Below are 16,530 nucleotides of genomic sequence, written 5' to 3'. Positions count from 1 at the left end.
AACACAATGAAATAAGCTTGTCCATGAGAATAGTAATAACTACTGATTTGAGAAAGATAGAAAAGATAGGGACGTAGGAGAAACGTCTTTGAAAAATGAAACATCTTTTACATAAATGTCTAATGTAACTATAAAATTCTAATCCTTGTTGCATTCCTTCTGTTCCTACAAATGTGTTGAATATTCAGTTAAAAAAAAAAATCTCTCTCAGTAATGGACAGATCAGCCAGCCAGAAAGTCAACAAACATCACTGTAAACTACACGCTAGACCAAATAGGCCTAATTGGCATTTATAAAATATTTCACCCAACTGCTGCAGAATACACATTTTTTTCATCAGCACATGGAACATTCTCCAAAATAGACCATATCTCAGGCCATAAAACAAGTTAGAACAAATTCAAGAAAGTAAAAATCATATGACATATCTTTTATGATCACAATGGAATAAAACTAAAAATCAGTAACAAGAGGATCCTCAGAAACTACACAAACACAGGAAAATTAAACAACATGCTCTTGAATGACCAATGAGTCAATGAAAAAAATTAAAAAGGAAATTTAAAATTTTCTTGAAACAAATGAAAATGGAAATACAATATACTGAAATCTATGAGATACAGCAAAAGCAGTACTAGGAGAGAAGTTGATAGCATTAAACACCTAGATCAAAAAAGCAGAAAGACTTCAAATAAACAACCTAAGATACACCTCAAGGAACTATAAGAGCAAGAACAATCCAACCCAACATTCATAGAAAAAGAAATAACAAAGATCAGAGAAGAAATAAATAAAGTTGAGAATAAAAAAAAACTACAGAAGATCAATGAAATGAAAAGCTTGCTTTTGAAAATGTAAATAGACAAACCTTTAGCTAGACTAAGAAAAAAAGAATATCCAAATAAATACCATGAGAAACAAAAAAAATTAGAGACATAATAACTGAGACCACGGAAATGCGAGGAATTATTAGACACTATTGTGAACAACTGTATGCAAACAAATTAGAAAATTTAGAAGAAAGGAATAAATTCCTGGACATAACAACCTACCAAGATTGAACCAAGAAGAGATAGAAAACCTCAACAAACCAATAATGAGGAATAAGATTGAAGCAGTAATAAAAAGTCTCCCACCAAAGAAAAGCCTGATGGTTTCATTGATGAATTCTACCTAACATTTTAAAGAACAAATAGCAATTCTACTCAAACTCTTCAAAAAAATTGAAGAGGGAATACTTCCAAACTTATCCTATGAGACCAGAATTATGAAAACCAGACAAAGACACAATAAAAAAAGAAAACTACAGGCCAGTATCCCTGATTAACACAGATGTGACAATCCTCCACAAATGCAAAACAATAAACGTGATATATCACACTAACACAACCAAGAACAAAAACCAAACAATCATTTTAATAGATGCAGAAAAAGAATTTGATAAAATTCAATATCCCTTTATGAGAAAAACCCTCAGCAAACTGGATAGAAAAAAACATACCTCAAAATAATAAAGGCTATAAATGACAAACCCACAGGTACCATCATACTGAACAGGGAAAATTTGAAAGCCTTTCCTCTAAAGTCTGGAGCAAGACAAGGATGCCCACTTTCACCACTTTTAGTCAGCCTAATACAGAAAGTCCTGACTATGGCAATTAGGCAAGAGAAAAAAATAAAGGGGTATCCAATTGGAAGAAGGGAGTCAAATTAGACTTGTTCACAGGTGACATGATCTTACACTTACAAAAACCTAAAAACTCCACCAAAAAACTGTTATAACTGATAAGCAAATTCAGTAAAGTTGCAGGATACAAAATAAACATGCAAAAAAATCAGGAGCATTTATATGCGCCAACAGTGAACAATCTGAACAAAGAAATCAAAACGCAATCTCATTTAGAATAGCTACAAAGAATATAAAATACCTATGAATACCTATGAATAAATTTAATTAAAGAAGTGAAAGATCTCTACAAGGTAAAACACTGACAAAGGAATTGACGAGGACACAAACAAGTGGAAAGAATTTCACACTCATGAACTGGAAAAATTAATATTGTTAAAATGACAATTCTACCCAAAGTAATTTACAGATTCAATGCAATCTCTATCAAAATACCAATGTTTCTTCACAGAAACACACAAAAAAATCCTAAAATTTATATGAAACCACAAAAGATCCTGAATAGCCAAAGAAACCCTGAGCAAAACAACAAAGCTAGAGGCATCACACTACCTGACTTCAAAATATACTACAGACCTAAAGTAACCAAATTAGCATGATACTGGCATAAACAAAGATACATAGACCAATGGAACAGAACAGAAAACCCAGATATAAATCCACACATTTACAGCCAACTAATTTTTGAAAAAGTTACCAAGAACATTCAGTGGGGAGAGTTTCTTCAACAAATGGTGCTGGGAAAACTGGATATCTATATGCAAAATAATGAAACTAGGCCCTGTCACTATATACAAAAACCAAATCAAAATTGATTAAAGACTTAAATCTAAGAACTAAAATTATGAATCTACCAGAAGAAAATGCTGGAGAAATGTTCCAAGACATCAGTCTAGGCAATGATTTTTTTGTAAGACCTCAAAAGTACACACAACGAAAGCAAAAATAGAAAATGGGATTGCATCAAGCTAAAAATATTCTGTATAGCAAAGGAAACCATCAACAAGGTAAAGAGACAACCCACAGAATGGGAGAAAATATTTGCAAACTATTCATCTGACAAGGGATGAAGAACCAGAATATATAATAAGCTCAAACAACTCAATAGCAAAAATAAATAAATAATCTGAGTTTTAAATGGGAAAAGATCTGAGTAGACATTTCTCAAAGAAGACATACAAATGGCCAACAGGCATATGAAAAAATGCTCAACATCTCTAATCATCAGAGAAATGCAAATCAAAACTACAATGAGATATCATCTCACTCCAGTTAAAATGGCTTTTATAAAAGAGACAGGTAATAATGAATGCTGGCAAGGATGTGGAGAGAGGGGAACTCACACATTGTTGGTGTGAATGTAAATTAGTACAGCCACTAAGGAAAACTGTATGGAGGTTCCTCAAAACTAAAAATAGAACAACCAGCAATTCCACTACTCGGTATATGTTCAAAAGAAAGGAAATCAATATATCAAAGAGATATTGGCACTGTTACATTTATTGCAGCACTACTCACAATAGCCAAAATATAAAATCAACCCAAGTGCCCATCAATGAATGAATGGATAAAGAAAATATGGTATATATACACAAGGGAATATTATTCAGTCATAAAAAAGAATGAAATCTTGTCACTTGCAGTAACATGAATGTAATGAGAAGTCATGTTAAATGAAATATACCAAGCACAGAAAAACAAATATCACAGGTTCTTACTCATGTAGGAGCTAAAAAGTACATCTCATTAAGACAGAGAGTATATTGTTTGCCAGAGGCCTGGAAGGAGGGTGGGAAAATGAAGACAAGTTGATTAATGGGTACAAATATATATTTTGAATCAAGAAATAATATCTAGTATTTAATAGATCAGTAGGGTGACTATAGTTTACAATGATCTGTTGTATATTTCAAAATAGCTGGAAGAGAATAATTCTAATGTTTTTAGCATAAAGCAAAGACAAATATTTAAGGTGATGTATATCCCAATTATACTGATTTGATATTTACAAACCATATAAATGTTTTAAATTACCATATGTACCCCAAAAATATGTGCATCTATTATGCATCAATTTAAAAGTATTAAATTTTTAAGAAGCAAGAAAGTACCCCAAATCATTTTTCAAAAAAAAAATTTGTAAGAAATTTGAGTCTGTTAGCAGAGAACAAAGAAGCATGATTTAAAGATAATTATTTGATAATTATACTGAGCTGACCCAGATTAAATACTTTCCAATCCTTTCAAAAAGAAATTGGTGAATAAAAGAGAAACTGTGACTTAAAGAGTTACTTTCGTATGTTAATAGTCTCAATAAGTATTAGACTTGTTAGGGAAATGAAATTGTACCAAAAGAAATATATTTCAGACATTTTCCAGGTTCTTTTATTTTAGAATAAAGCAGCTTTTAGCCAAGAAGATATAAATGGAAATTAACATAGGCTAAGGACAAAGAGAAAGATATCAAATACATTATAAAATAATTCAAAAATAGTAGAAATACAAGGAAAAAAGAAAGAAAGAGACAGGGAGCAAAAAAACTTGAGCCATTGAAAAAAGAATAAGAGGGAGTTTCATAAAAGTTATAAAACATGAATTAAAGTTCACATGATGCAAATTATTCTGTTAATCACATTAAAATATAAATGGTTCACAGAGTGTGTGCTTGCCTTGAAAAGTCATTCCTAAAAAAGGGTTGCCCAATTAAAAAGTCTAGTTTAGAATCATATATAAAATATGCTTTCAATAAATGTTTAAATAATAAGTAACTGAATTCACCAAATAGCTAGTGGGGAGCTGTGGCAGAGCACAAGAATATTGAATATTACCTCAAACAGCAAAGGAGTTTTGGTTAAGATGAAACTGGAAAAAGCAAAGAAAGAGCCAACAATAAACTACCATAGGATGGCAGAGAATCAGAATAAGGTATCTTTTGAATTATGTAAATATTCAATAAATGTAATGTACAGATTATTTATAAATGGAACTCAATACATCAAAATGTGTTCCTCATCAGTATTTTAATCCTCTTCCTACCACCTTCCAACTCAGTTCTTCAAGTATATTTAGCCTATTAACCCAAGTGAAGAAATCTAAGTTACTAATAAAACAGATTTTGTCCAATTCAATTTCAGCTTTTTGCTATATAATTCTATTCTAAGTAACTGTAGAGTGAATCCTTATCAAATGTTCTGTTCTTTCACTTAAAAGAAGAGCTATACAAAACTGAATCTCATCCTATCCCTCAAATTATTTATTTATTTATTTCATGGGTAAAAATCAGTAACGTTGAGAATCCACCTCACTTTTATTCACTTTGACACATACTGTGTCACTTTTCTCTTTTCTAACATTCTCAGCAAAGCCTATCCTATAGTAGCATCACAAAATAGTACAACAGCTCTCAGGATGACCTAAAAATATTCTTTTTCCCATTCCTTAAAGAATGTTACCATCTCTAGAAAACATTTAAAAGTTCTCTATTTGGCATCTTGTGGTACACTGAACAACCCACCCACTTCCTCACATATAGCCTTCTAGTTCATAAAGAAATCAGGACAAAGAGTTATTTTTTTTCATTAATATACACAAAAGCACAAGATAGCTGATCTTATCAAAAAACCTGTGACTTTACACAAACTGAATTAAGATAACTTCAAGCCAAGTGAAAATGCAACATGAACCTTGCTTGGATGCCAATCTAAACAAATCAACTACAAAAAGACAATATGGGACAACTAAGGGAATTTAAACACTAACTACATGTTAGATTATATAAAGAAATGTTAATTTTCTTCACTATGATAATGGTCTTTAGGATTAATAGTGTAAGCACAGGGTGAGGAGAAGTGCTTATCTGCTCTGTAAGGTTTTTACAGGTGGAAGGGTACAATGTCTGAGATTTGCATTAAAATAATGAAATGTAAGAGTAGCAAATAAGAGAATATAAATCAGCAAGATTTGCCAAGGATGATCATTGTTGAAGCTGGGGGTTCAATACTATTCTCTCTGTTCTTGTGTGTTTAAAATTTTCCATAAAATAACTCAAAAAACAAAAACAGGTGAGGTGATGAACATCTAGGTACAGAGAATAACAGCCCCCAAAGAACCTGTGAATATGTTAGCTTATATGGCAGAGGGGAATTAAGGTTGCAGATGGAATGAAGACTGCTAATCAACTAACCTTGTAATGGGGAGATTAACCTGGATTATCCTGGTGGGCCCAATGTAATCATAGGCATCCTTAAATATTAAAAAAGGGAGGCAGGAAAGTCAGGGTGGTGACATATTGGAAAGATCAACCGGCTTTGAAAATGGAAGGGGGCTGGTTTTGAAGATGGGAGGGGGCCATCGGCCAAGGAATTGTGATCAGCCTCTAAAAGCTGCAAGAGTCAAGAAAACAAAATCTCCTCTACAGCCTCCAGAAAGGAATGCAGTTCTGTGAACACATTAATTTTAGCCCAGTGACATCCATATCATACTTCTGACCTCCAGAACAATAAGATGATAAATTTGTGTTGTTTTAAGCCAATAAGTTTTTGGTAATTGAAGCAGCAATACAAAAGTCATATGATCTTCTCATAGAATCACATGCTTTTATTTACCTGAAAGGACATAAAGCACAGATTTCACTGAGAATTCAAATGAAATATGTATTCTTATCAGGTAAGGAGAAAAATTCCAAATTAGATACCTACTGTTTTATTTTACTTACTTATTTATTTATCTTAGAGACAGGGGTCTTGCTATGTTGCCCAGGCTGGAGTACTATTAGTGGCTATTCATGATCACAGTGCATTAGAGCCTCGAACTCCTATCCTGAAGGGTTCCTCCCCCTCATCCTCCTCAGTAGCTAGTACTACAGGCATGTGCTACCACGGCCACCCCTTGCTATTTTAAAAGGCAAATCTTACCTCTATTCCCCACCCTACCATTCCCTTTCTGGTAGCCTCAATTGCTTTTCTGTGGATTAATTGCATCACCACCCCTACAGTGTACCAAAATGATATTAAAACCTACTGTCTCTGCTATTTTTTCACCACTTTTCTTTTCTATAAAGTCAATTCCTCACACATCTCCCCTACTTCTACTCTTGGTACTGATGCTACTAATTATATTCTCTATTATATTGTTGACCTTAATTCTATCCATCACCTTACTGAAAATATGTTTACCCTAATCAATTTCCTCTTGGCCTAATTCACTTGTCTCTGACAATTCTGTGTTATTTGTTTGTTGTTTTGAAGTTTGTTTTGTTTTTACTATCTTTGACCACTCCACAAAGCTGGGACATGCCTGAGTTTCTCTCTTACTATTCTCTCTAAAGAATGCTTCAGATTACCTGCCTCTACTCTTGAATTTTCCTCATATTATTCTGCTCGGTTCTTCTCTGTCTCCTTTTCTAGTTTCACATTTTCCATCTACATGGATGTTTACCAACTGTAAGCATTTCCCCCAGACTCAATCTAACTTCAAAATTTATTATACTACTAATAATTTTCAAACTTTTACAGTTTACAGATTTATAGACAGGGTTTTAGTCAATTTATAGGAACAAATTAAACTGAACATTAACCAATCCAGCTAGTTTTCTTCAGAGTGTAACTAATTTTATTGCGTTCATTTTGGTAAAGTAAAAATAAAAGAAAGATAAAAGAAGTATAACAATTTTCTCTCAATTCCAATCTTTACTTTCTAAATCCAGGTATTAAATCTGCATCTAAAACCACCAAAATGATCAGTTTTATTTATAATAAAATTTACATGTCCAAATAAGATGTCGATTTTATGCTATTGTCAATTCAAAGAGATATTTATTGAATTATAAAACACTTGCCAGGTGTGGTGGCTCACGCCTGTAATCCCAGCACTTTGGGAGGCTGGGGTGGGCGGATCACCTGAGGTCAGGAGTTTGAGACCAGCCTGGCCAACATGGTGAAACCCCGTCTCTACTAAAAATACAAAAGTTAGCCAGGCGTGGTGGTGGGCGCCTGTAATCCCAGCTACTTGGGAAGCCGAGGCAGGAGAATCGCTTGAACCCAGGAGATGGAGGTTGCAGTGAGCCAAGACTGCACCATTGCACTCCAGCCTGGGCAACAAGAGCAAAACTCCACCTAAAAATAAAATAAGATAAAAATAAATATAAAACACTTAACTGAAACTAAAATAAATACAATATTTTCAATTTCAAATTCATTATATTGATTATATAGCATCATTATATACCATTATATTCAAAATAATTCTATAAACCATCAATATTAACTGGTAATTCTGGGCTTCCAATAAAACTCAAATCATATTCTTCTTTCTAATATGTTAGATAAGTCCAGAATATATCATAGGTGATTTTGCTGATAAATCAATCCCAGAAAGCATTATTTCATTCTTATTATAGTCAGTTGGCTGAGAACAGTTTATGTCTTATTTTTAAAGGTGTATAATAAATACAATATATTTTCAACAATAAACATGTCAAAATACCTTCTTGCTGCATTCCTTCAGTGACTATGAATGCTTCATTTAATCAAGTCTCTCCCTAGGTATCATGGTGAACCCACTATATACTTTTTGGAGGGCTTATATTCTATTCTTTATAACTACCTTCTCTAAATCCTTTAAATGTTATTTCTATTTTTGGCTGTATAAAACTTAATCAATGATTTTTTTCCTAGTCCTTATAAAGACAGTTTAGTATTACCTAGGAAATTAGGAACAATTATTCAGAATACTTAATCTATATTTTTAAATAAAAACACTAGTATATTGTGCACATTAAAAGATTAGCCTTTCAAATACTAAAAAGAATTAAGAAAAGTTATCCTCCTTTTAAGACTAAAAAAGAAAATAACTGTCACTATAAACAAAAGCATTTTTATAAAGATCATCATTTTGATACTTAAGTAGGAACAAAAAGTTCCATTTTTCTCTTATGAGAAAAACAAACTCAATTTGAAAGTTTAAAGCAGGGCTTCTACTTGATACTTTTAATGGATATAGTCAAAAGTCATTGTTATTAAACCAATATGTAAATGGCTTTACAGAACTATAATACAGGAAATCAGTACAATCATCCTATTATTAAAAGTAAATATGAACTTAATCCTGAGATTTTTCACAGGAACATCGTCAAATGAGGCTAGAGAAATATCTACAGAAATGACTAAATTTTAAGAAATAGAAATTTCATTTACTTAGTGATAATACTCCTACAGAAAAACATACTTGGAAATTATGTTAAGATTTTAACTTAGCTCTGTATGTATGAGAAATACAAAAAGTATGATGGCACTATTTGTTTTTAAGAACATTTAAGAACCACCACACTATACAAGACCAACAACCCAATTTGCTGACAAATACTAGCACCAAAGGACTTTTTGTGAGAAAATGTGATTGCCCTCTAGGTAACTTTAAAATTTTACAAACGTACTTCTACACATCTATAATCCTTTACTCAAGCCTGCCCCTACACCCTTATGCTCTCAGGATAAGCAAAGCAGACAGCCTGGAGTACTGAGTCATCTGGCTTTGGTTTCTGGTTCTTAAAAGAAAAACAAATCTTTAATTCTTTCTGGTTATTACGCTTGTTAGCATCTTAGTCTTAATGGTAGATTAATTCTTCCTTGCCTCCATTACCGTTCTTAAAGATGCCTCTACTGTGCTTTTTGGTGACAGGAGAATGTAACAAATCCACACATCTCAGGGAATCTTCTGTTATTCTTTTTATGGATGAAAACTTTATAACTGTGGAACTGTGATCATGATCTTTTCCCAATCTCAGTTGCAAAACCGCTTAAGTAAAATGGAGTGAAATTAGGAGAATGTGGAGACAATGAAAATCTTGAGGAAGAGATAGTATTCAAGGATATCTGGGCATTTAATCTCCTTTCATCTTGCTAGGGTCCTGGAAAGCCCAACTCTCTACAGTTCATGCCTGTATTTCTGATCTATACCTATTTACCTGGTACGATCTGATATTATGTCAGATATGAGGATCATTGTTATAAATCCATTTCCCTGCAGAAGTTATACTAGTTAACTACATGTTGTTTCTGACATTGTGACCATTTATAAAAACAGTTTATAAATGATTATGAATAGTGAGTTGGCTAATTTAAGAGTTTATTCAGAAATTTAGGGATTATGTCATCTGGTTCTGGTAATATACTTATTTTACTCTTTTTTTGGTAATATACTTATTTTTATCTTTTGTTAATTAGGTCTAGAACACCCTGTGTGTTTGTCACTGTCAATCTAGAACTTCTGAGTTGTTCCCCCAAAAAGATCATTTAAAAATGAGAATGTTCCTAATATCTTCTTCAATAAAAACTGAAATAAATTTAATTAAACCCTCCTACAATCTTCTTTTCTACATCTGTTTGAAAAGCATATACCATGTTCCTAAAGTGGTATCAACTCTTTCACTAGATGCTCTCCACCTCTTTATATAAAAGTTATTTCATAAAAGCAACTCCAAGAAGCTGTTCAAAATAATATCTAGTTTGCTTTTAACACAACAATCTGTATAGCTTCCCTCCTTTAATTTATTCATTTATTTGCTCAACAAATATTTGACTGCCTTCAATGGGCCAGGCACCATTCTATACATAGATGATACAGATGTGAACAAAATAAAGCCTTGCTTTATACATATCACTGTATATATAATCTAGAAGGACTTGACACTTGGTTTGCTTCAAAAGCATGTAATTTCTTACTCTGCTTTAAATAAACCAAAAGTGAAAGTTGTAGATATGAATTTGGAAAGGTTTATGGAAGAGAAGTCCACACAGAACTCCAATCACAGAACCAACATTCAACAGAAAAACATAGTCATTTATCAAATGATTTGTAAATTGTATATTTAGATGTTTTCAATTAAAATAAAATGTTTAAAGCATATATAAGTAGTAATTGCTCTCTGCTTTAATATCTTTTTCAATTAATCGACCAATCATGTATATGCATCTTTACTCATTTAAAGTGTATCAAGTGCCCACTATAATGGTTTTCACTAATGGCTGTGCATAGAAATCTCCTGTGGGGCCATTCAAAAAAATGCAAGTGCCTAGGACTCATCCCTAGAGATTTTGATTCTCTAAGAATGGGGAGGTGCTGGAAATCTCTATTTTAGACACCAGAGTTAAGAAATACTGGCCAGCTAGATAGTGTATACCCTAGCAATAAGAAGGAAACAAGAAAAAAAAATTATTTGCTTCTCAAAGAGTTCATAGTATAACGGCAGTGACAGATTTTTAAGAAATTTTTTTAATCACAAGAAGATGCTAAATTCACACTATAGGTATATGCCAGATGCTACAGAAAAACATAGAATAGGTTTTTAAAAAAGAAAAAAAAGAACCCTGGTGGGTAGTTGAGGTGGCAGTGGTCAGAGCTAGTCTCATAGAGGTGATGTTTGAATTATGAGGTAAAAGATGGCTGGGAATTATCCAATCATATGAAAGTAGAAAAGGTATTCTAGTCAGAAACGAAAGAATGAGAGAAGGCATTGAGATATGAGAAAATATGGTATCTTTTAAGGAATGCAGTATACTTAGGGAATCAAGCAAATAAAAATGGAAAGGTAAACAGGAATCTCTTCTGAAGGAAACTCTATACCCATCAAGGTAAGCAATTTGAAATTTATTTTATAGAGCAATAGTTTCAAATTGTATTTCACAGAATTCAAGTTCAGGAAAGGCAGTTCATGTATTTCACAAATACCTGGACAATGCAGGCATTCCAATGTATACACATTCTGAACTTAGATTGCAGTAACCCAATGCATTAACTTTTTTTTTTTTTGGCTGAACTTGAACCAAAGTTTCTTCTGCCATTTCTATGACTTTGAACATCTTATAGATATTTTGTTTATTATGAAGGGTACAGCTTTATACTTTCACTTTTTTAAGGCTAGCGAACATCCTACTACCTTCCTATGGGCTATATTACACAATAAAAAACAAATATAAAAAGTTTTTTTATCAATTGGCTGTATAATTTATTCTTATAATTTCTGAAACAAATGTGTGCCCATGAGTTGCCACATTTTTTTGTTTGAATAGATGTTATTTACTGTGGTTTCAAATAAGACTTTCATTTTAAGAGCATCATTGCTGTAGGAAACCAATATAGAATTTTTAGCAAGGAAATGACATAATTAACATTGTATTTCAGAAATAGCCATTATTGTAACAAAATGAAGTGTAATCCAGAAAACTAGAAGTAAAGAGATCAGTTAGAAAGTGATTTCAAAAGACCAAGCAAGAAAATATGATGGAACGAACAAGTACTGGGGATGTAGAAAAGGTCATAAATTTCAGAAATACTAAGGAAATAGAATAGATGGGATGTGATGACTAATCAGATAGTAGAGAGGAGGCTTTCAAACAGCCAAGTCTAGATTTATACTTTAGTTTTCCCCATGTTGAAAAGGTAGAAGCACCCAGAATATGACAGTTCCTTAGAACTCAGAACAGAAATTTTTTTGCACATTTAATCAGGGAGTCTATGAGTCTAAATAAAGTCCCCATTTCAGTAACGGTCTAATTTTGGGATTTCCTTAGTCCATTTTTATATGTTTTGTTATAGACCAGGTAATTATAATACATCCATATAACTACTTTTTAAAATTAACTATATTCCTATCCAAAGATGCTACAGTATTTTCCACATTTAGTAAGACTTCAGTACTGTTAGTGGACAACTTATATAGCTATCTATCTTATAATTTATTTGAAAATCATAAGCTAATATTATTATAACCCACTAGTTATATTCGTTCTACTATGAACACGTGATTTTACAAACTTTAACAATAATATTCGTATATATTTTATCATCCTTTCCATTTATGCATTACCATCACCTTATTCTGTCTGATCCTCCCAATAACCGTCTCTTAGTTAAGGAGAGCAGATACACTTATTCCTACACTGCAGATGCAGAAATCAAGGCTCAAGGGAGATAAATGGCTTACCCAAGAGTATATGGCTGTCAACTAGCAGAACTTTAAATAAAAGACAAATTTTCTGATTCCTAGGCCAGTGCTCTTCCTACCATGCCATATGTTTTTAAAGTAGTATGTATTTAACTTCTGGTACTTCCTATGACTATCTCTTGCCTGAATAAATGGGAAGATAACTATGTATTCCATTATCTCTTGCATTCACCCATTTCCCTGAAGTTTTTTATTTAAAACCTTCTCTACAAGTTTTATGACCTCAACAGCCCAATGCCATTCTGTTTCAGAAGTCTATCTTTCCTATACCAGTTTTACCTCTGGTAAAATTCTCCTGTATCACTGTCATATACATGAATTGAGAGAATTTGGAAAAAATTTTCAGAATCTGATCGTGAAAATTGCAAACACATCAAAGATTAGAGAATCAGGGCATAAGTCCCCTGCCTAGCAGTTCAAATTTGAACTCCAGGACTCTTTTACATTTGTCTCATAACCACTGTTAAGACCTTCCCTCATCGAGCAGAATATCTGTTATTTCCTACTGAGGAAAAAAATTATTACTGTACACAAATTTCACAAAGTAGCTTAGAATTAAATCTGTTTATCTAACTTAACTCTAAATAAACTTGCTTTTATGTAAACTAATAACTATAGATTTAATGTTTTTATAATGACCCTGCTAGGAATATAGGCTGAGACAGTGATTGAAATATACCTCATTATACATATATCACTTGTTTACCACAAAAATAATTTTAATAATTTCAAAAAACTTTTCTTTTGTGAAAGTATTTTTTTAAATTGTTAATTTCTGTAATTTTGCAATTTTTCTATTTCTTATGTAGCCAAACACATTTACAAAACTATATTCATTTATATGACATAAATAACTTAGTAGCTTTTGTTGCATATAATAGGCACATTCCAAGACAACTCAAAAAAGGGCAATAAAATTATAAATCACTTTATGTCATAAAATATAACAAATACAGCAATAACAATATCTCTATGCATTAATCTAATGCTTGTTTTATAAACTCTCATCTTCTCTACCTACCAGAAACTCTCTTGTGCATATTCATTAGAAGTTCAATATCAAAGTATAATTACATAAAATGTTTTCTTACTAAACCAGAACACCCGCTATTTTTGAGTTCCTACAACTGCAAGTTCTTATAAGCCTGTGCATTTGTCTGTTTGTGTATTTATGAAGAGTTTAAGAATGTGAAGGTGTTTTTATTCGGAATTTTAAAGCAATGTCATTGGCCTCCTTAAAATGGACATATTTTCCTATTATCTACTTAATCCTAGCAACATGCTAGTAGCTTTATTCATTTCATACTGAACAGTGAAATAACAATATTTTCTCTGATAACACAAAAAACCAAACGACTATTTGCTTCTTCAGTTAATATAATACACAAATATTAAAAATTTTGTCCACTATTGGATCTTAACATTATCTTGCAAATTCTACTTTTTGTGTGTGCTCATTTCCCACTTAAACTGTCATTGCTTTTTAAGTTGACGCCTAAAATATCTATTAAGCCAAACTGATCTACCCACAGAGCTTTCTGCAGCAGACTCTGATGCTGACATCTCAACAGTTTCCTGTTCCTGGTATGTTTTTCCCCCCTTGTTTCCTTACAACAGTATAATAAAGAAATAATAGGCTTTAAGCCAATTCAAAACTTACCTTGCAAATCTGGAAATACTCCGAAGTCAAAGTTTCCTGAATTTCCTCTCTGAGAACCCCTGCAGTCCCCGCCGGATGTACGGAACCACTTCCAGCCCCACCACCACTGTTACTGCCACTGCTGCTACCACTGCCAGGGGAGGAGGCAGTTAAGCCATCCAAAACTTTTCGGAAATTAAACTTCTTCATTTTAAACACTGTTGAGAAATACAAAGGAAAAAAAGGGAAAGAGGTGACTTAACACATGCAATTAGACCTTGGTAAAAGCCTTTCTCTTTTCATTAGTCAAGTCAGTCCCCATTTTATGAGCATTGGTTATAACCGACTGGAAAAAAAGAGTCAGGATTCCTTTTGCCAAATTTTAATTCTAAAAAGCATATCCTTTTTAAAAAAGATAAATATAACACAACTCCAAAAGCAACAGTATTCCTTCCTCACACATCAGATTTTCAAGGACTGTATCCCCAGCTGTAACTACGCTTTATCAGCACTGGGGTAAAAATAAAAGGCAGTGTCATCATCGTCATTAGCATTATATCATCATTATTATACAATCAAACCAGAGTTCAACAGACCAAGACTCTGTCTCTCTCTTAAGGGCGGACTTTCCTTCTTCGAAACGTTCGGCTCAGAGTATTTTATTTTCAGAAAAACGACGTTGGGGGAGCCGGTATTTACTCTGCCACCACCTTCCGGGCTCTTCCCCCATCAGCTTCAACGCTTCCTTTTTTGTCACTATGAAAGGCGGGGAGGGGGGTACTTTTTCTAGTCCCCATCCCCCAGCAGCCCGGACCCCAAAACATCTGCGAGTGACCCACAGCAACAGCTGCCGGGGAGGGGGGGGAGGAGGAGAACGGCGACACCGTCTGTTTCCACTTGTCCCTCCGCCTCCCCCTCACCTCCCCCTCATATCCCTCCCCGCGTCCTCTTTCCCCCCTCTCCGTATCTCCTGCTCCCCTCCCTCCACCTCTGCCCGCAGCCGCCGCCGCGCTCTCCCGCCTGTTCGCCCGCCCGCCGTCCGCTCTCCCCGCTGCACGGCAGCCGCCCTCGGGGGACGTGAAGCGGTGGCGGCGACGGCTGCGGCCCGAGTCCCGCCTCAGCCTGCTGGGCGCGGAGAGCCGCCGCTCCCGCTGTCCCTCCCCCAGGCCGAGCGCTGAGGCGCGGGGCTCTCGCCCGCCCGCGGGCGCGCGAACACACAAACACCTCACGCCGAGGCATTCGCGCTCCCAGCCAGAACACACACAAACAGCCTCACACGGGCATTCGCGCGCTGGTGCGCTCGCTCTCTGTCTCTGTCTCTGTCTCTCTGTCTCTCTCTCAAACACACACACACACTCACACAGACACACACAGGTGCGAGGGAGCCACAGCTGGACGGCGGCAGCGGCGGCGGCGTCCCAGAGGGATGACTATCTGACCCAGGACTTAGGCACCTTCCTCAGACGCCTCTAGCCGCCTGCCAGCCCGGGAAGCTGAGGGGGCCGAGGTAGGCGGGCTCCGGCCGCTTCTCTGGGCCCTCTGGTCGCGGCGCCTGGCGCTCTCCGAGGTCCTAACCGAGCAGTCAGGCTCCAGAGCAGGCTCCGCCCTCCCGCCGTGGGAGGCAGGCCCCGCCCCCGGGCCGGCCCCTAGCTTGCCCCGCCCTGCTTCTTCCCCGGCAAAGCTGGGAGGTGAAGGGGGCGGGGTGCCCGGGGACGTCAAAGGGCGGGAGTAGCTTCGGCGCCAATCCTAGATTCGATAGGGTAAGTTCTGTGGTCTCCAGGGCAGAAGAAATCTGTGGATAGGCCGAAGGTAAAGCCAATTACAGTGGGAGGGGAGAATTTAGAGAGGTAGGTGAGGTATTTGATTGACAGCGGTATTGGCCAGTATGCTGGGGGTCGTGCTCTGGGGGATGTAATTGGCGCTACCTGTTGAAGGACTCAAGTGTGAATCAATAGAATGCCTGCAAGCGTGCGAATTTGGACGCCTGGAGCCTGAGGATGCGGGAAGCGTTGCTTACCTTAGGTATGGCTCTGGACAGTATGGTGAACTGAGCAAGTGTTTTGCACCTTTTCACTTCTGCGAGCCTCTTCCCGGTCTTCAGGAGTATCTATCTGGCTCCCATCACTCTCCTGCTACCTGCACTCAACTTGTATCTGTGATTAACCCCTGCTGTTACCAATAATGGCTTAATGGTTCGTATC

General features: G+C 35.5%; 1 protein-coding gene across 7 annotated transcripts in view; it reads right to left on the bottom strand.

Annotated features, from left to right (window-relative positions):
• The window catches only part of STXBP5L (syntaxin binding protein 5L), a 507,233-nt gene extending 491,269 nt beyond the window's left edge, over window positions 1-15,964 (bottom strand). The window contains exons 1-2 of one of the 7 annotated variants that reach the window (XM_003825169.4): window positions 15,784-15,964; window positions 14,351-14,547 (exon numbers count right to left, since the gene is read on the bottom strand). In XM_003825169.4, the coding sequence (XP_003825217.1) occupies window positions 14,351-14,539 (189 nt within the window). In that variant the 5' untranslated portion in view covers window positions 14,540-14,547; window positions 15,784-15,964. Of the gene's footprint in view, window positions 1-14,350; window positions 14,548-14,925; window positions 15,493-15,701 lie in introns of those variants that run through there. The other 6 variants (XM_008950467.3, XM_003825168.4, XM_034957167.3 and 3 more) reach the window with 6 other exon arrangements.
• Between the last annotated feature and the right edge of the window lie 566 nt (window positions 15,965-16,530).

The sequence above is a fragment of the Pan paniscus genome, chromosome 2 (genome assembly GCF_029289425.2).
Source record: "Pan paniscus chromosome 2, NHGRI_mPanPan1-v2.0_pri, whole genome shotgun sequence".
In the NCBI taxonomy this organism is placed as follows: Eukaryota; Metazoa; Chordata; class Mammalia; order Primates; family Hominidae; genus Pan; species Pan paniscus.
Note: the sequence above shows the minus strand (reverse complement) of the source record. Positions and strands in the feature narration are given on the sequence as shown.